Source organism: Vanellus vanellus, assembly GCF_965231255.1.
Source record: "Vanellus vanellus genome assembly, chromosome: 6".
In the NCBI taxonomy this organism is placed as follows: domain Eukaryota; kingdom Metazoa; phylum Chordata; class Aves; order Charadriiformes; family Charadriidae; genus Vanellus; species Vanellus vanellus.
The window spans coordinates 6,107,496-6,127,311 of record NC_138911.1 but is presented as its reverse complement, the minus strand read 5'-3'; the positions used below and the strand labels follow the sequence as shown (position 1 = coordinate 6,127,311).

The 19,816-nt window shown below is 39.7% G+C and overlaps 1 protein-coding gene across 1 annotated transcript in view; it reads right to left on the bottom strand.

Moving 5' to 3' along the window:
* LUZP2 (leucine zipper protein 2) overlaps positions 1-19,816 on the bottom strand; it is a gene marked incomplete at both ends in the record, with an annotated part of 198,677 nt that overhangs the window by 64,282 nt on the left and 114,579 nt on the right. Inside the window, 2 exons of the mRNA XM_082485408.1 lie at positions 1,798-1,860; positions 5,651-5,713. Of these exons, the coding sequence (XP_082341534.1) occupies positions 1,798-1,860; positions 5,651-5,713 (126 nt within the window). The remainder of the gene's footprint in view (positions 1-1,797; positions 1,861-5,650; positions 5,714-19,816) is intronic.

The window sequence follows — 19,816 nt, the reverse complement described above, 5'->3', positions numbered from 1 at the left end:
TGCTAGCTGGTATTAAAATTTAACTGCATAGACGTATAATGTGCCTAGGTTTTATCTCTAAACCTATTCCCCTGGTTCTGGCCATCTTATGATGGCCATCTTATGATGGCCAGAAATAAATGTTCCTGAAAAACCTTGGAATGAACCTGTGCATGAAAAAAAAAAAAAAAAAAAAAATCACACAAATCACACTGTGTATTTTAAACAGTCTACGTTATTCTGCCTTTACAGTACTACGCATACAATAGGGAGACAGTAGAGAGAGTTAAATACTTCCAGAAGGCAATTTGGACCTCATATTGAGATGAATTATTTTGTGAGTAATTCTAGCTCTAGTCACTTTGAAGATGACTACTTATCTTCATCCTTTATGCCGGGAATAAAAGCACTACTCAATTAGCAGCCTCCAGTCAGGTGACCTCAATCTCCCTCCTCCTCCTGTAACAGGGATTAACTTCTGCCTGCGTTAACAAGGACTTGATGCACTTCAGCAAAATGTCTGTATGTTCCATCCTTTTTTTTTCCTGTCTCCCTGTCAACCCCCCTCCCCTTTTTTTTTTTTTTTTAATAAGATAGCTGGAGCGGCTATTCATTTGGATTGTATAAGCCACAGACATTTCTTTCTAGAAACTTCAGTTTTTATAAAGATGTTTCAGCATAGAGCAGGCAGTTGGATCCAGGGACATAAGGAGCATTCCGTCGCTCAAGGTTATCACAAACACAAAAATTTGCTTTTAGTGTTGACAGTCACAGAATCATAGAAGGGTTCAGGCTGGAAGGGACCCAAAGATCATCTAGTCCAACCCCCCTGCAATCAGCAGGGACATCTTCAACCAGATCAGGTTGCTCAGAGCCCCGTCCAACCTGACCTGGAATGTTTCCAGGGATGGGGCATCTCCCCCCTCTCTGGGCAACCCGGGCCAGTGTCTCACCACTGTCATTGCAAAATAATTCTTCCTTATATCTAGTCTGAATCTACCCTCTTTTAGTTTAAAACCGTTACCCCTTGTCCTATCGCTACAGGCCCTATTAAAATGCCTGTCCCCATCTTTCTCGTAAGTCCCCTTTAAGTACTGGAAAGGGCTATAAGGTCTCCCCGGAGCCATCTCTTCTCCGGGCTGAACAACCCCAACTCTCTCAGCCTCTCCTCACAGCAGAGGTGCTCCAGCCCTCAGATCATCTTTGTGGCCCTCCTCTGGACCCGCTCCAGCAGGTCCATGTCTTTCTTGCACAATAATTGACATTGCCCTGGAGGACTGCTAATCAAAGGAAAAGCAAGAACCATCTGTAAAATAGTGTATTGTTCAGTTGGAAAGATGAAAAATGTGTTAGAGAATCTGTGGAACGGGGCAACAGATTTTGGTCACCAGCAGGAAACTAGAATATTGCTTTATGTGAGCATCTAAAAATGTAAATTCATCAACTAAATACTTTCCACTCCTTTCATCCATTTAAAAACAAAGACAACGTTTTAGGCTTTGAATCTTCTCTTCCTTGTCCCAAAAAGCAATTTAATAAAAAGTACTGCCTCTGTTACAGCAGTTTGGGAAAAAAACCAAAAAACCAAAAAAACAGGGCAACCAAAATAGATGATATTTCTGAAACTGCATTATGGTATTATGTCTGTCTGTGGTGTTTTGAGCTCTTTTGGTATCTTGAGAAGGACATGATTCCTTAGAACTAAAGTAATAAGATTCCTTAGAACTAAAGTAATAAAGACAGCTATCATACTCCTACTTTACTTCAATACTACATTAAATCTAATACTATAGGTAACTATAGTGAAATAAAACTTACCTTAAAAATCAAATCCTTTTTCCCATAACGAAGCTCTTTCAGCTGGGCTTGGATCTTTTTTGACTGAAATTAAGGATAATAAAATCAGGGTTTTTTTTTTAATTTTAAATATTTACTTTTAAGAACAGGAAAAAAAAAAGTAATAAGTTCTGACAAAAGCAGAAACTAGATCAGCTTTAAAATGCAGAAAAATAATCAAAATCTAAGGCCATTTCTTTTCCAGGGTAGCATGTTTAAACCAGGCAAAAGTATCAAGGAAAATGCAAAATAGCGCTCACCTAAAGAATATACATGAGTTAGTACTATTGTGAATAACCATTTGGCTTACACAGTTTAGACATGTGATGTTATTAATATATTCCATGAAGTATAACTGAAAGCATCACCTTCGAAGAATCGTCTTCTTCTTAGAGTTAAAAAGTTTCCATAGTGTTGCATAGGTTCTTCTTTGTAATGACCAGGGAGTTCCAGAGAGTATCCAAATGAACTAGGTTCTCAGTTTGTGACCACGTTCTCTAAAATAGGCATTTTTATGTTGATTTATATCAGCTTAGGCTGATATTTATTTTAAATATTATTAAATTTATCCTTAAACTAATTTTAAGTTATGGTCTTTACATTTTTTTATTTATTTAACCAAAATATAGTCGAAATGTTTTTTATATCTTACACCCAACTATTTCACTCTTTATCTAAGAATTTTGTGAAAATAATAGTTTACATTTACTAAAATCCACAGTCTCCACTGATCTCCAATAAGCTTTCTCGCATTAATTATTACCGAATGTTTAAAGCTCCTCGGAATGGCTTAGAAGTCTATTCCACATTCACTGAAACAGCACATCCATACGCATAACATATTACAGATGGCAGCGTATCTTCTGTAAATTGGAGCTTTTAGAAAGATTTGATGTCTTTCCAATCGGTGCAGTCAAATTCAGCGACAGACTTTCGGGCAGGATAAATGAATCTGAAGACAAAATTTTAGAACTCGCTTTAAATATTTAAGAAGTAAGGCCAAATTGGTTATTGCAGTCCGTAAAATCTCAAACAAATAGCCAACATCAGTTCAGTTCACTTCTTCTGTACCTGCTGGTATCTCATCTACACAGCAGAAGGTGCCAATAGCCTACGCTCAATCCCCGTCTTCTGATCCGGGCAACGCAATCAGTAGAACTATGGAATATATTCCACGTCAGCTAAAGACCAATGAGAAAACCTTAACCACCTTTTATTGCCCTTAGGGGTCGTGCTTAAGAAAGTATAGAGTCTCTGTGACACACAAGGTATCCAAAACGGCTATAGAGGCATAAATGCGTTACGATTAAGGTATCACTCATTCGCTAAATCACAAACCTGTGATGAAATCAAGAGTTATGGAGCTGTAAGTGTTCAGCGTGGAATATAAGGAAGTTAAAGCACATATAAGACCTGTAATTCTTTGCAATCAAATTTGGTTGTTTCGGGTTTTTTCTCTGCTTCTAGGGAGAGGGCTTACAAAACTGACTCCTTTTGGTGCCATCAGCCAGATTAGACCGTCGTTAGACATGGGTTGATAGCCATCTCTAAACCACAGGACCTGGCAATATTTCCTTTCCTGTCTCCTGGGAGGGTTGAGGTTTGCAGCGCCCTGCCTTCCTCTCTCCAGGGCTCTGCATTCCAGGAGAAGAAAAGCCACCCGTATAAGCTGTAAAGGACCACAAGCACACTCCCACCTGCGGAACTGGACGACCGGGAATCACAGGGCACTCTGAAACCATTTCTATGCAGTCTGAGAGCGCAGAATGAAGCAGAAGCTTCCTGGTAGGCAATTCTACCCATGAAAACTATTTGATCTAATAACTAAAAGGATACCGATTTCACACAGTTGTGATGCTTGGTGAGTATAGTACTTAATTAAAGGGCAGAATTGGTGCAGCATAGGGCTACCAAGATGATTAGGGGACTGGAACACCTCTCTTATGAAGAAAGACTGAGGGAATTGGGTCTCTTTAGTCTGGAAAAAAGACGGTTGAGGGGGGACCTGATCCATGCTTATAAATACTTAAAGGTTGGGTGCCAGGAGGATGGGGCCAGGCTCTTTTCGGTGGTGCCCAGTGACAGGACAAGAGGTAACAGGCACAAACTTGAGTATAGGAAGTTCCACCTAAACATGAGGAGGAACTTCTTTACCTTGAGGGTGGCAGAGCACTGGCACAGGCTGGCCAGGGAGGTGGTGGAGTCTCCATCTCTGGAGACATTCAAAACCCGCCTGGACGCGTTCCTGTGCAACCTGCTCTAAGATGGCCCTGCTCTGGCAGGGGGGTTGGACTAGATGATCTCCAGAGGTCCCTTCCCACCCTATGATTCTATGATTCTATGAAAATACACTGCGTTTCTCCAGCTGACACCACCTAACTGGCAAACCAACAACAAAAAAAAAGAAGGATGCTCCAGTAGTACCTTTGCTTGTTCTAATGGTACTAACCCACTTAAAGGCCACAAATTTGCCAGGACGATTCATGAAGTCTGAGATTCTTAAGGTTTAAAAGGCACTCACAATCTGCTGCCTTGAGAGTTCGCTGAGCTTACGTTTAGTTTTCTGAAATTCTCTGCCAGCAAGGCTTGTCACAGTGCACTAAATTTAATTTAATCTTAGGCTTCACCCTTCGATTTAAAGACATTTATGTTGCAAATATTAAAGGAGATATAATCAGGGAAAAGATCTTCAAGTTAATTACCAAACATTCAAGATGTTATGCAGCTAGGAAAAACAAACTTGAAAAGGAGGGGAAAACAGAAAGCCATGTTGCATACACTGCCAAGATTTTTGCAGTAAACAAGGGAAGAAAATATATTTGTATTCATATACTGTGGCATGTTTGAAAGCAACCGTGGTGATAGAGGAAAATAACAGAGAATTTGACAAGCTACCCAAAAACCCAAACCCCTATTATTTCCTGCCACTTAGGATTTCTCAGAAATGGCGGTTGCAGATCTTCTGCTAAATGATCAACCTGCAGATCAACCTGCTAAATAGGTGCTATAACTAGAAATCACTATTTTGACCTCCTACCTTTTGACCTCTAAGTTAAAAAGTAGAGTCTTTAATGAGGAAAACACATTCAACCATAATTATGATGTTTTTTGTTGAGAAGGAAAGTGTTCTGTCTCATTCTGGCAAGGTGCAATGACTTTCGCAGAAGTTATAGATGCAAAAACCCATGACTAAAGTCATGTTAATGAGTAAATCAGACTCATATATAGTAATATCCTCTTTCATGAAAAGTTAAGTAGCTAAAGGGGCCGCTCACATGAATGCATTTACTTGCACATTTATGTATTTGCAAAAAAACCAGGGCTTTTGTACCATCAACTATCTTTGCTAGCTTGCTCTTCAGAAGAAGGGAGATTTCTTTCCCTGCATTTTATAAAGTGACCCTTTTTATCTTGAAGTAATGAAACATTCTAGGAATCAATAATAATAAATCTTTGCTGTCTCTATAAATTATCTTTTAAAAGGCATTTAGCTATTCCTGTCTCATTCTAGGCATGGAGATGGGGGAAGGAAATCCATTTTATATATGTTACAGATGTATAATATGCATCTACAGAGCTATATACACTTTTCATAAGCATGCAAAAGCTTTATTTATTTTTTTTTTTTGTCTAAAACTTGAGTTCTCAGCTTGCTTTCTAATACATGTGAGTTGCTTCTAGTGAAGTCACAGAAATAAGTTGAGCTGAGAGGGCTTTAGGGACACTCACCATACACACACGGTATGTAACCTATACCAGAACCTCAGCAGCAAAGACCCTGACGCAAGCTTCTTTTGGGCATCTTAGATTTAGAATAGAAAGGAACCTTACTTACCTCTTCTGCATGAATACCACAAAGCTTGTTTCCTGACAGGAGCTTGTTTTTGAGGCTTTTGTTCTGAGAGGGGGGAAAGAAAAAGAGAGGTTTATTACTGAGAGTAACTGAAATATTAAGGGACCTTTTAAATATTTGATCATACCGGTTTTATTTTATACATGGATAACACCTTCAAGTCACCAGCAAAGACACAGATAAGAAGACAAGATAGATGCATCACGGCACAATATCATCTCTTATAGAATTCTAAAAGGCTACGACTTTGCATTAAAACCTGCTTTCACAGGAACAGGATTGCACATAGAAACCTTCCAAAACACTCTAGCAACTGAAAGCAATTTAGATTGGATATGCCGAGGTAAAAAAAAAAAAAAAAAAAAAAAAGAAAGAAAATAACCCTCTAATCCTTACCTGGTGTCAACTGCATAGCTCAATATCATTTTCGGTAAATCATTATAACAACTGAGTAATAGGGCCAAGATCTCATCACTTGACCTTGATGATCAAATTCATGGGGTCTTTTTGCTGAAATTCATAATTTAAAACTGCAAGTAATCAAAAGCTTTAGAAGGTTAGCTACCTGATAATATTTTGCCAACTCAATATTCTTTTTCATGTCGGCGTATTAAATGTATTCCTTCTCATTTTCAGAGAAAATAATGAACTTTGATAAAATGAATTTTCAATGGTCTGGTAATTCTTTCTGCACTCCTCGCTCATGTTATCCCATAACTGACTGCCAAGGGTAAAGATTTCTCTGCTGGGCGGACGCATTTCAAAACTGTTCGATATGCAGATATTCAAGTGCTGGACATAACACGCTTACGCTAAAAGCAAATGAAAAGAACGCCAAACCCAACTTCTCCTGTGCTAACAAACTGTAAAGGTACCTAGCGAAACCTAGCCCATCACATTTCAGGAATGCATATTTATTGCCGAATAGCAATAGCTTTCTTGAATATTGCGCGCAAGAGCAAGCTGGCATTCGAGAAAAAAGGGTAATTCCATCCATGATATCAGTTCAAATTTAGGTCCGCATCCCACTGAAACACTGGAAGCTTGATTCCCCCCCCAAAAAAATTAGAAGCTCAAAGTTCTTGAAAAAAAGCCTTTCTTATTAAAGCAAATGCAAAGAAACTGAAATTCCATTTGAAACCTCCTTTGCACCAATTCCAAAATAAGGAGGAGATATGACATCGTTTCACACGTTTCACTGTTGGTATCTGCCGTGCACCAACACGCACCTCTGCAGAAGCAATAATTCTCCAGCTGTTTAACAAGGGCGCCCACAGTTCTGTAACGCAACAAAAAAGGGATTGGGATGTTACTTGGAATGAGACAACCCAGCTTCTGCTTCACAAAATGTGATTTGCAAAGGGCTGGGTGTGGGGCGGGAGAACAAATGTTGTTCTTGTAAGTCTCACGGTCGATTACTTTTTCTTCTTTATTTGAAAATGGCGTTGAAGCTCATCACAGAGCAGCACCTTATGGTGCTAACCGCTGTAGGAATACAGACCAACTGGCTCTGCCCAGAGGGGACTGGGTAGCAGGTACAAGATAACAGAAGAAAAAACAAATAGAAGCCAAAGCGATGAAACAGACCCACCACCCCTATTGCTAACCGGGGGTGCATCTGAAGAGCTACGTTGTACCGTGATCACGCAGTAGATGTGATTGGTTTCACAGCAAAGATCAGCGTCACCTCTTGATGGCCAAACAGAAGTGCCAAAGGCACTGCTTCATTAGGGAATTGCACTTAATTAACCCAGCAGTCAACTCATCGTTTTGTTTTGACTAATTAGCTTCATTATTCTCCAATCCCCCTCAGCTTGGCAATGGTTGGTTTAAGTAACAGATTCCATATTTCAGAACCAAAGTAAGAATGAGTTGCGATCCTTACATTTTCTCTCACTTACGTTCCTTTTGCCAAGCATGAGCTACTATGAGAAATACTTCTATTAATAAATTAACAGTTCGCAAGTAACCTCTACACCTGCTGCTTTGAGAAGACCCTGCGGTAACCCAGAATGTGAAGAACTGAATGCCTACCCCCTTGAAAGGGCACACGTTTATTAGATGGTTGTCACAATTTCCACGTTTTGTGCCAAAGCAGCCTGGCAAGAGAATATAGTTCAAAAACAAAACTCGGTGAAAATAATTTAAGCTAGGAGAGGAACTCTGATTTGGAGACTTAGCTAGGTTTAACGGGATTTACCAATGGTGTCTCATTATCCAGCCTACTAGCAACACAAAAAAAAAAAAAAACAAAAACACAAAACCAAAACAAAACACATAGGGTTACCAGAATGTAGGCAAAACAGCCATGATTTAATCTGCACTTAATGCTTTTAGAAATGAGAGCAAGCATTAAAGGTTGCAATTACCAAGAGCATAATAAGTAGGAGTTTGTCAGAGGTAGATGACAACTTCTTGCTTACAATTTGAGTGTTTATGTTACTTAGAAAATCACATGTCACTGTCAAATACAGCTTTGCATCCTGTCAAATACAGCTTTGCATCCTGATTAATAGCGATAATTGTCTATAGCAGCACGTGAAGCATACCAGTAAAAACATGTGAAGTATAGCAGAGCTTGATTCGATCAGGATTCTGAATTGTTTCAAAACTAAGAGTCTGCTCAGGTACATATTCTCTAAGTTTGTTAGAAAGGGGCTATTCAAAATCAAATCAATTAATCAATGAGATTTTTAGGTTACAAATGCTCGTTGAGTCAGGACAGACGTTCTGACTTCTAAGTCTAAGATAAGGATTCAAGATGATGCTTCTTATTTTCCTATTAAGCATCCTTCAAGGAATATCAACAAATAAGCTGAACTAACTAGAATTTTACACAACTTATTTGTTATGAAGAACTTGAATGGAAAAGGTCTTGGACATTTCAAGTTCGAAAAGCAATAAAAGTTTAAGGATGAATTAAGTATCTGTAAACAGGTCTTTAATAGCATCTTTTAAAATTATATAGAATAACGATTTTAATTAGACATGGCCTTTTAGATTTAGAGAAAGGATACCCTTATATTCAAACTAAATAGGTATTTTAACGTACTTGAACATCTTGGAAAGTGTATAGCATAAACAGTTAGCTGGAGGAGTCATATCATTATGCCAAGTTACTGTAGTATCTATTTCTTCATTTACTAAATCTTCCAATTCATTTGTACGAGTAGTTTCAATGCATCCCTAAATTCAGGTGCAGAAAACTCCTGTCAGTGGTTGCCACATGTGCAGAAATCCCGGTGCCGCTTCCCATGCAGTCCATTTTTAGTGTCCTGGTACCTACGCTCAAGAAATTATACCAAACATGAGAACCGCGTCTATCGGTGTCCTCCAAAAAAGCGAGGATTATCAACCACAACTTGTCAGATTTGTCAACATAGTCTTCACAGAGCTTCCATACTGAAAATAAAAAGCTTTCTGCCTCATTCCTAAACAGGTTTGTCAGTCAGTCCCGCGGCATTTTTTTTTTCTCCTTTCCTCTCGTACTGACATAACATTTGCGTATTTTGTTTGAGTTCTGATTTTATTTTCAATACCTGAGATTAGGCTTAACAGAAGCTGAATTCACTATATGAATATTGACAGCAACCCTATATTTAGGTTGCCTAAAGATCTCCTACCGATATAAAAGCACACAGAAGAAGCTGTAGGGTCAAAGCTGCTTTGCCTTTGGAACCTGCAAGGGAAAAAAAAAAAAAAATATCCCTGCTCAGTGGCTAGAGAGGTATATATTCCTCTCTATTCCTAACTTTTGAAAATAATCCCTTCGCTTCTGTCATTTATTTCCTGAATCAAAGACTAGTAGCCGCTTAAAATAATCACCAAATGTCTGCAGAGAAGCACCTCTATGTTACTACAAAAGCAGTAATCTCTACTGTGACAGCCTGAGCGCATCACCTCTCCAAAGAAGGAGAGAGGCAAGAAAAATACAGAGAGATACGACTACCTTCGCATTCTCAGAAAACAATAACCATGACTTCAACGGTCCTTTCTTTTCAACTTGTTAGAGAATTTTACTAACTTTTATCTCAATAAAATTCAGGTCTCCCTCCCTCTCCTATCTCCTCCCTACAGTACCAATGCTTAATGGCAGAAAGGTGTAACAGGGTTTTTTTAGTAATATTTTTTTTTTAAATTCCCATTTCCCTATTATAAAACTTGGACAAAGACTTAGAAAGAAAAGCACAAACTATACGCTTAAAAACTTGATAGAAGTACTTTTACAGTTGCAGTTTTGGTTCCTTTTCTGCAAACTCATTTTATTACCGTCATTCATTATATAGCTTCATATTGTATTTTTCATAATATCCCCTCCTCATTTAGCATACACAATAAACACCTCATGAGGCAAGAGTCACAGTTTATAGGCATTGTTAAATGTGACAAACTACCCCTGGGTCCAGTTTAAAGGGGTTTATCGTCATTGTAAATCTGAAGTTATGGGGATTAACATTTATCTGCTGTATCACGCAGTCTACTTACAGAAGGGCAAAATTATGCCACTGAGGTAAAAGGCACAGATTTTCAGATGCCATTTCTTGAAGTTAGGTTACCGTGACCTCTGGCCACACAGGTGAGTGCTTTAACACTCTTATGTTCACGTTTCATAATATGAAACATATTACCTCTTTGAAACAGCATCCCTGGATGTGTTTAAGAGACGTTTGGATGTGGTGTTGGGGGATATGGTGTAGGGGAGAACTTTGTAGAGTAGGGTAGATGGTTGGACTCGATGATCCCAAGGGTCTCTTCCAACCTAGACAATTCTATGATTCTAAGAGCTCAACCCAGGATGGACAAAGCACACAGTGCCGACAGCAGCAGTACAAAGCAAGTTCCGTTTGCCTGCGAGCCTTTGAAAGCACGCGGACACAGAGTATGTTCAAAGAAAGAAAATCACTTTCTCCCTCCGAAAATTATTCCCGGCAATCAACTTCAATTCAGACATTTTATCTGAGGTCTGACAGCAGTTATTTGTTGTATACAAGACAAATTTGGCTCTGCCTCCCCTTGATGAATAGCGCAAATCAAACCATGCTGAGCGCCTGCTCATCATTGGAACATTTCTCTCTTACAGGCATCTTATTTAAAAAAAAAAAAAAAAAAAAAAAAAAAAAATCAAAAAACAACCCAAACCAAAGAACAAGAAAAAAACCTGGACTCTGCTCAGCAGGAGTGTCAGGGCCAATTGCCAAGATGAACTGTTTTCCATCTCCTGTTAAACCAAAGCGGTTCACTGCGCCCTTAGGAGGGAAATCAGAAGAGAGCAATGGACCGAAATCAAATATCTGGACTTATCTGATATCACAGTGCATTGGTATCCATTTTGCTTTGGACATTAGCTTTGTATTTCACGATGATGAAAAATGCTTTATATAGCATGAGCCAGTGCGACTGCTTTAATCCCAGCAGGGTTGGCTCAGCCCTTCATCTTTCTGAGTCCGATAAATTGAGTTTCCTGCACTCTACTATGCGAGCTTTTTCAGTTAAGACCTTAAGAGCTGCAGTTCCACCTTTTCTTGATGGCCAGTGAAGACACAGTGACTTTTTGTAAGAGGAGGAGTTTGTTTGACTATCTTTTTCCTTCAGTTATCCTGTGGTCGAGCGTGCCAAACAGCTGAAGGACTCTGCCCCATCAGTGTGCATTAGAACTGATGATGCATATATGAACCGCACATTTTTCAGATCTGCCTGGGTCTAAACTCAGAAAGCACCGTTGTCCTTCTAGCTCTGAATTCCCAGAACGCCCAGAAGCTGACGGCCGAACTGGGTAGCGCTGGCAAACACGTCACATCGCTGCCGCTGTAAGCTTAGACATATTTGGAGCTTTAATGCCCTGTTTTGTTGGTCTCGATTTTTTTTTCTGTAACCTGTCCCCCCACGCTACGCTCTTACAGTACAGATAAAGTCATGTAAGAGCAAGTTCCCCCCAACAAACCGTATACATTTCTTTTCCTCTGCATATCTATCCCTTTTAATATGAGAGGCTGCTATTTTTTTCTCCCGAACTTCAGGTAGCCCAGCTGAGCTGAAGGACTTGATCAGCAACACACAAAAATCTTCTATTTGGGCTTTTCGCACTGAGCACACACTTCTGTTGTTTAGTTGAGAAACACTGTGTCCACGGCTTCTTCCAAACATTAACCTGGAATAATTTGTGCTCCAGGCAAGCACACAGGGAAAAGGAAAGGCAGAGTCAGGAAATATACCCAGGCACATGGAGGGCCCTCCTGAGAAAAACAGCTTTTGTTAGTATCCCGTCATTTTCGTGCATATATGACAATTATGCACAGTGACAGCCCAACTTTATCCAAAAGTCTCCACTCTAACAAATACGGCACAGTATGTCCTGCAGTTGTGCCCCAAATAATCCCATTGTGTAAAACTGAAATTGTGTAAAACCTATTGGAGTGGGTCCAGAGGAAGCCACGAAGATGCTCAGAGGGCTGGAGCACCTCTTCTGTAAAGACAGGCTGGGAGAGTTGGGGTTGTTCATCCTGGAGAAGAGAAAGCTCCGGGGAGACCTTGTAGCCCCTTCCAGTACCTAAAGGGGCTACAGGAAAGCTGGGGAAGGACTCTTGATCAGGGCGTGGAATGATAGGACAAGGGGGAATGGTTCTAAACTGAAAGAAAATAGATTTAGATTAGATATTAGGAAGAAATTCTTTACTCTGAGGGTGGTGAGACACTGGCCCAGGCTGCCCAGAGAAGCTGTGGCTGCCCCATCCCTGGAGGTGTTCAAGGCCAGGTTGGATGGGGCTTTGAGCAACCTGGGCTGGTGGGAGATGTCCCTGCCCAGGGCAGGGGGTTGGAACTAGATGATCTTTAAGGTCTAACCCAAACTATTCTATGATTCTATGAAATGGAACGCCACTATCTTCGATCTGTACTTTATCAGCTAACATTTGCCAGACGACAACACGAACACTTCATGCAACTGCTTCCATACACACCACTGCCTTGCGTGCGGCTTGTGGTGCGCAGCCTCTACTATGTCTGTGCATCATCTCCAAACCTCTCCATTAAGGAAGCTTTGTTTGTTTTGCACTAGCAAAGCGGCACGAGGCTGTCTGAAGACCTCTCTTAGCCACGGCTACACAATGCTTTTGCTGCATCATAAAACAGTTGCTGTAACAATGACAGCCCAACGTTAAATGAACCAGAGTAAGGACATATAGAATAACAATAATAAAAAGAAAAATATACATTTAGACTATTTAGTTTGTTGGGCAGTTTTTTCAATCTCTTTAGCTCTATCTCTAAATGCAAACATGAGAAGATAAATATACATATATATCTTTAAAGTCATAACAAGTTAACGCATTGCAGCATCTTGGATTGGATCCAGTATAGACAGTAACTTTCACATTCCCACCTGATCATGCAAAAAAAAAAAATGGGAAGTGCGACACAGGAAAAAATTGTAGTAAATGCTGAGATTTGACTCCATCCTAAATATGGAACAGATCAGGGTGTAAATAGGAGCTTGCCTACCATTCAAAGAGAAACAGCAGCTTAGAGCAGTCAAGTTTTTCTATAGCTACAAAACGCATTTCATCTGTTGCACAACAACATTGTGAGGCAAATACAGAGCGAGTCATCTTTGATCTAGCCGTCCTCACACACACGCTTTATTTCTCAGAAAAAATTTCATATATTTCAACTTTTTCCTGTTTCCACACAGAAAGCCTAAACACTGGCTACCCTACAAAAGCTCATCCCTATTAAAATGTTTAAATGAGATTTTTGTGTCTACGGCACAAATCATTGATAGCTTGCTTGCATTAAAAAAGTTGAATGTTAGTGTTTAACGACTTAATAGGAAGGTTTAATTCACAGCCTAGTTGCCATCAGTACTAGTATTTGCATCACGCAATTGCCTAGATAACTAGTTGTAGATCAAACCCCATTCCTCCATAGATATGTAGCTCCTCTTGTGTCTGATACTTCGTTCAAGAGCACAGGTAAGCACAGGAGTATCAGACCAGCATGAGACTCTCCTCCCCCGACCAAGTTGAAGTGTCGAAGCGCTCTTCAAAGGCAGTTGGATTTAAGACGTCCTCCACCCTTGTTAGTCACTGACAAGCCATGAGCATTCTGTGCAGGGTTGGAGAGCTGCTGCTGTGTTTTCAAACTTTAACATTTTAACAGAATGAGTTAAGATGCTGATTTTTCCGTAGCAGCCTTTCGTATTAAAAATGTGCGACGGGATCTAAGGAATCAAGTCACTTTAGGACTCAATCATTTATGATCGTTCTTAGAAATACTTGTGCTCTGAATTCAAGAGAAATGCATAATGCAGTTACTCAGTCACCAGTTATCTGGCAGTCTCTGGGACTAGCTCTTCTTCAGGTAAAAAAAAATGACTGAAAAGCTCTGATTAAATTAGAGATGCTGATTTTAGTAATGACTACTGCATTTAAAATATTTGCACTACATTTAAAGATGTGGGGTTTGCTTTTCATCCTTTTTAGCCTGTATTTTGAGCTGTGTGTCTCCAAGTCACAACTGGTTTTGCTCTGCAGCTCTCCGCTAAGGCGAGATTTATTTCCTGTCCAGTTCTGACAATTAGAATCCCTTGGAGAATGAGGCCTACTCAGAAGGCTGCAATTCATTCATGGTGAACAGTCATTTGGGAGCTATACTCATTCCTTCTCTTTGCCAGGTGGAGTTTAGAGCCTTCACCGTGACCTGTGTCGCTTCTCTCTCCCTGCTATCACCTCCACTTACCAATCAAATCAAATCAAAGCAAATCATGGAATCGTAGCACACCTCCAGTTGAACGGGAGACATTAGGACCACTGAATTCAACTCCCTGCTCCTCACAGGACTACCTAACACTAAGCCATATGACTAAGAGCATCATCCAGATGCTCTTGGAAATCTGACAAGCCTGGTGCCGCAACCAGTTCCCTGGGGAGCCTGTTCCTGTGACCGACCACCCTCTCAGTGGAGAACCTCTTCATAATGTCCAACTTGAACTTCCCCTGAGGCAGCTTCATTTCAATTCCACGTGTAAATAAAATAAATGTAAATAAAATATAACTGAGATTAATTTTTTTTTTTAAAAAAGAGACCACTGGAGACAGATCTGCACGGTAAGAGGAAGATTATTGTACACTGATACTTCTCTAATACTTGGGATCTTTCTTCACTCTTCCCTAATCCAAAGCTTTTCTTTTTAACCAAAATAACTGAAAATTGGCATCTTTTCATGCTTGCTAAAACATGCACCTGAATATTAATATTCTGCCAGAGTTTGCAAATAATTATCCACAGACAAAAAAAAATGGTTTTAGAAAAAAAAAACAAGTTCCTGAATGACTATTATTGTTTATAGGGTTAGGATGCAATCTCAGATGTTCGTACAAACAATCTTTTCTATGAATATTTTAAATAGCTCGGTGGGGAAAAAAGAAAATCTCTCAGTCTCTCATCACTGAGAAACAGCGGATTTTTATGTTACAGCAATGAATCACTGTACTGGACCAAGTATTCTTTTTTTCCAGGGTGTTTTTTGCTTTTGGATAGCAAGGGGTTGGCACCATTTATTTTCCTTCTCTCTCAGTAAAGACAGCTCATGATGGGAAGATGATACATAAAAATATGTATTGGACCATTTTAGTGTTCCATTACACCTTTCTGTCATTTGAACAGGACTTTGTTAAGGGAAAGCAAATGCCATTTCCAATTCTTTCCATGTCAGATATTCTAATTAAAAACGTAGCAGCATATTAAATACAGAATCCCATTTTACAGAATTCATATCTGAAGTGAAGGGTAATTGCCTATGCCACGCAGGATTATCTACAGAAGAAACCTGACAATTCTTTGATCTTTCCCTTTGGTAGAGGTGGCTGAGTGCCCTGAGGATGGTTTGTGGGATCAACAAAGCAGAACACCTAGTTAGGTAGATGGTAGCCTGAAGCTCCTTCTTTTCATTTGTTTGACGTTTGGGAACAGAATCGTGAAAAGAAGTTGGTGCTGCTGTGAGCTGCAGGTTAGGCTTAAAAAAAAAAAAAAAAAAAAAAAAAATAACACTGAGTGAGATCTCTATTAAAGCAAGGCAACAGAAATGAAATGAGTGCGCTGCATGTGACCAAACATGTAAAGAAAAATAATCTAAATATAAAATGCATTTCTGACTTTCAAAAAACCAAACTCCTCTATCACTTCAAGAGTGAAGGGTCACACAGGTTCATTCTGCTCTACAACCTCACTTTTTCTGCTGTACCAGCAGCAGGGGATGAAATGCTGCATTAAGCATAATTTAGATCCTCGCACATTTGCATCCCAGAATTGTCAACATCTGTCTTACAACATAAATGGCATAGCTATGAAAGGAGAAGGGCAGGAGATGACTAAAACACATTTATGCTGCTCTCTGCAGAGTCATATCACTCAGGTTCACTTTAATATTAATAGGCTCTGTCTCCTGAATTCTCTCAGTAGCAGTGCGCTGAGTATCTGTTGTTACAGAACTTTTTGGCCAATATATTTAATTTTTAAAAGAAGTTTTGCAAGCACAATCTACAGACACCTAAAATGTACATCAGCTGTTTTGAAGAAGCCACTACACTATCTTCCAATCAGGAAATAGATATCCCTGAGGCAGTTTTACTGGCTGGATTCACATATTAAGCATATTTCCACCATGCTGTGCTCATTCAAGATACTGAGAGATAAGTACCTTCATCATAGGTAGTAGATAATACCGCCTTCTTGCCTCTGTCCTGCTATGGTCTATCCCCGCTTACAGAGTACAAAGCGATTTCCAGCAGTATAATAATTTTCATGCTAGGATATTTCAGCACTTTCTAAAATAATATTTTAAATTCACGAATTCCATGCAGGCATTACCACCACAGTGCTAGAGGGTGCGGAAGGTGAGACTTTGTAAGGGCAGAGTTCGTATCAGGAAGCAGCGCGATGCTGGCTCTGTCTTTGGAACAGATGAAATAGAAATGAGTTCACATTCTCTTATATCTTGTTAAGCAAATCACGGTGGCAATTTATCACAACCAATAGATGTGTAACAAAACCATAAGCCACACCCACGTGGTCTTCAAAACAGCAAACACCGTCCACCATCCTACTGTATCAGCCACGTGCAGAAAGAAAAACTCTACCAATGGCTGGAGCTGGCAGGACACGAGATATCTTCAGCCTTGAAGTGGCCCAGTTGCATGAGCAGGGACACTGTGCCGTCTACAAGCAGCACGGAGTAAACAGGTAAACAGCTCGCTTAATAACGCAAATGTAGGCACGGGACAGTTTGCATAGACAGTTAAGGGTATTCTTCCTGTACCGGCACAGAACTCTAATCAAATCGTCATTAATCTTTATTTCCTAAAAGTCATTCAGCAAGATGAAGAGAAGTCAGGTGCAGGACTTGATTCAGAGGACCCAACTGGCATTTTTTGAGCCTTTAAGACTATTTCTTCAGGAATCATTGACCTACCCGTGACGGTGAACTTACCTTTTTACACCAGGATCCCTCCTCTTGGGAAGGGAGGAGGAAAGGAGTATATCCTGATTTAAACTGAGCTATTTTTCCATGTTATTGAAAAGTGATTCCCCCTATTTAAGCTCAGTACAGCAATACAAGGTACAGATACTTCATATTGGGCTCCTAAAGGGTCTTATGAAAAAAATAAAAAAGGCTCCGAGTACAGCTTAATCTTCTCTGGTTTCTGAGAGTAAATAACATATGACTATAAACTAACTAAATATATTTCAGAAAAAAATAAAAGCCAGTAAATAATATTTCAGTGAAAACCGGAAGAAGTTAAAGATCATTATAAGAAAAGTCAAAGAGAGTATTTCTTGGTACTTAGAAGACAGCCTAATCAATCAAGAGGACATGGGACATCCTACCTCTAAGAACACCTGGAACAGAAGGTGATCTGCTTGGTCACCTGCTAATCAATTCCTATTTCTAAAAGGAATCTCTCCTTTTCACTAATGCTGCCATGAATATGGATTTGAGTGAATATCTCAAACTCAAGGGGAGGGTTTCAGTGAGACTTGGGGTCATGCCCTAAAATGGTAACTATTTAATATTACAAAATAAACATTTTTCTTAGTCATTTTTAGAAGTATTTCATGTGATAATGCAAAGTTCTTTGTAATCACTCCAACAAAACATATTTATCTGTAGATAAACTATCACATTTTTTCATTTGATGACTTGATTCAGTATCACTGTTCAGCAAGGGACAAAGGGAATTTGTTGATCGTTTTCCCTCAGACAATATATAACTAAACAATGGAGGTTATACTATGTAACTGTGAAATTACACAGACCGCAATTCTGGATTATATTAAAAAGGACAAAGCCCCAAATACTTAAAGTATCAAAACCCAAGTATTGTTTTCCACTCCAAATCTCTGCCCAACAGCCTATAACATTTGGCAAAGACTACCTCCAAATTCTGGCAGAGAACTGTGCCTGCAAAAGCAAAGCACGTGCTTCCTTCTTCAGAAGGACGCATTATTAGCACTTGGCTGTATCTTTTAACATACACTGAAAAGTAAGTCAGTATTCAGAAGTCTTTTCCGCTCTAACCAGACTATTTGTCTTCACGGTTAGCTCCTGGCGTCCCGCTTTTGTGCACATTCCAAATGTCATCTGTTACTGAGAATGTTCTCTGAACAGCTGCATTGATGTACAGGCTGCGAGAAGTAATTTGCCTCAAAGTACTGGGGTCACTTACTCTATTGAAATGTCAAAACAAATATTTTATAATTCTTGATTAACTTCACATTTTGGTCCATATTGTTTCTGCAACAAAAGAAGTTTCAGACTGCTTGATACCAAGACCTTCTGTAAACCTGTTTTCATAAATTAGGTCATAATTCGTTCAGTTCAAGTTACTATTAGCATTATATGTCAGAACCTCAGCCACGAATCCAGCAATTTTGCAACGCTTCGCATGTTGAAACAGCATCCCACAACCAGCATCTTGCCTTTCTTTGCTGTACTTTCCCCTTTCCAAAGCAGAGGAGAAATGGCAGCATATATTTTGTTCTGTTCTATTTTAACTATCCTTTGATGAGCCTTGATAAGACCAAAACCCTTAAATTTTTAGGGAAATTTCCAAAATAAAAATACGTTTCAGCCAGCCTGCTAGGCTAGCTTTACTTGGTGACATGTCAAGTGCTCATGTACACATAGCGTTTTGTAAACAGTAATGTGTGTAGTTACACCCCAAGTGGTGTACTAAAGACAAGTGAGGAATTAGAAGAAAGAACGAGCTTGTGATATCAATGAACTGTGCGCATTCAACTCCATACACACGCGGAAGGAGAGGCTGGATGGGCAAAGCATCGCTTACTTTAATTACAGGGTTACGTTGTACAGGTCATATAAATGGCACGTTGTTTCCAAGCTATCATCCCAACAACAGAAGATTCAGACATTTTGGGTAGGAGCCACCACTTAGTTAAATGGACTGCTGAACATTCCCAGATCCTTTATCTACCAGCGATAGCCCATATACGCAGGTGCTTATGGCGGCCATGGAAAGGAGTCTAGATTTTCCCCTGAGGCTACCGAGTATTCTTCCCCCCCTTGCTTCAGACATGCAAGTGAAAGCCATTTGGAAAGCATGGCAAGACCTAATAACAGAGAACAGAAAGTTCACGTCAAAGGAAATTGCAGGATTTACCGAGCGTTCGCCTCCTGACAACAGCCGGTATCTGTAACGTAGGACTGTGGAATTATTCCTTCTGCACGAGGTGACAATGGAAAGCCCTTGCCTTCAAGGCCTGACTTTGAAAGCTGTGTTAGGCAAAGTATTTAAAGTCTTCCCTGAAGAAGTTTGAAAGGAACTGCATGATTTTGCATCTGTCCTTGAATGGCATCACAGTTTAAAATACTGAGTGCAGAAGGCATACTTGGGTAAACAATACAGCCAGTAAAACAACGCTATGCTCTTACCTTCCGGGCTAGAGACTGCTCTGTCTTTTAAGCACAGGAGAGTGGTTTGCAGATGGAAACTGTCTCTAACTCTGTTTTTCCTGACTTTAATCATTGCAAAAAAATCAGCGTCAACTGTCAATGCTTTATCATTGGACTTTATTATCGTGTTTAACTCAATAGTTTGATAAATGGTATTTACAAAATCTGTTTGGCTGCGTTTT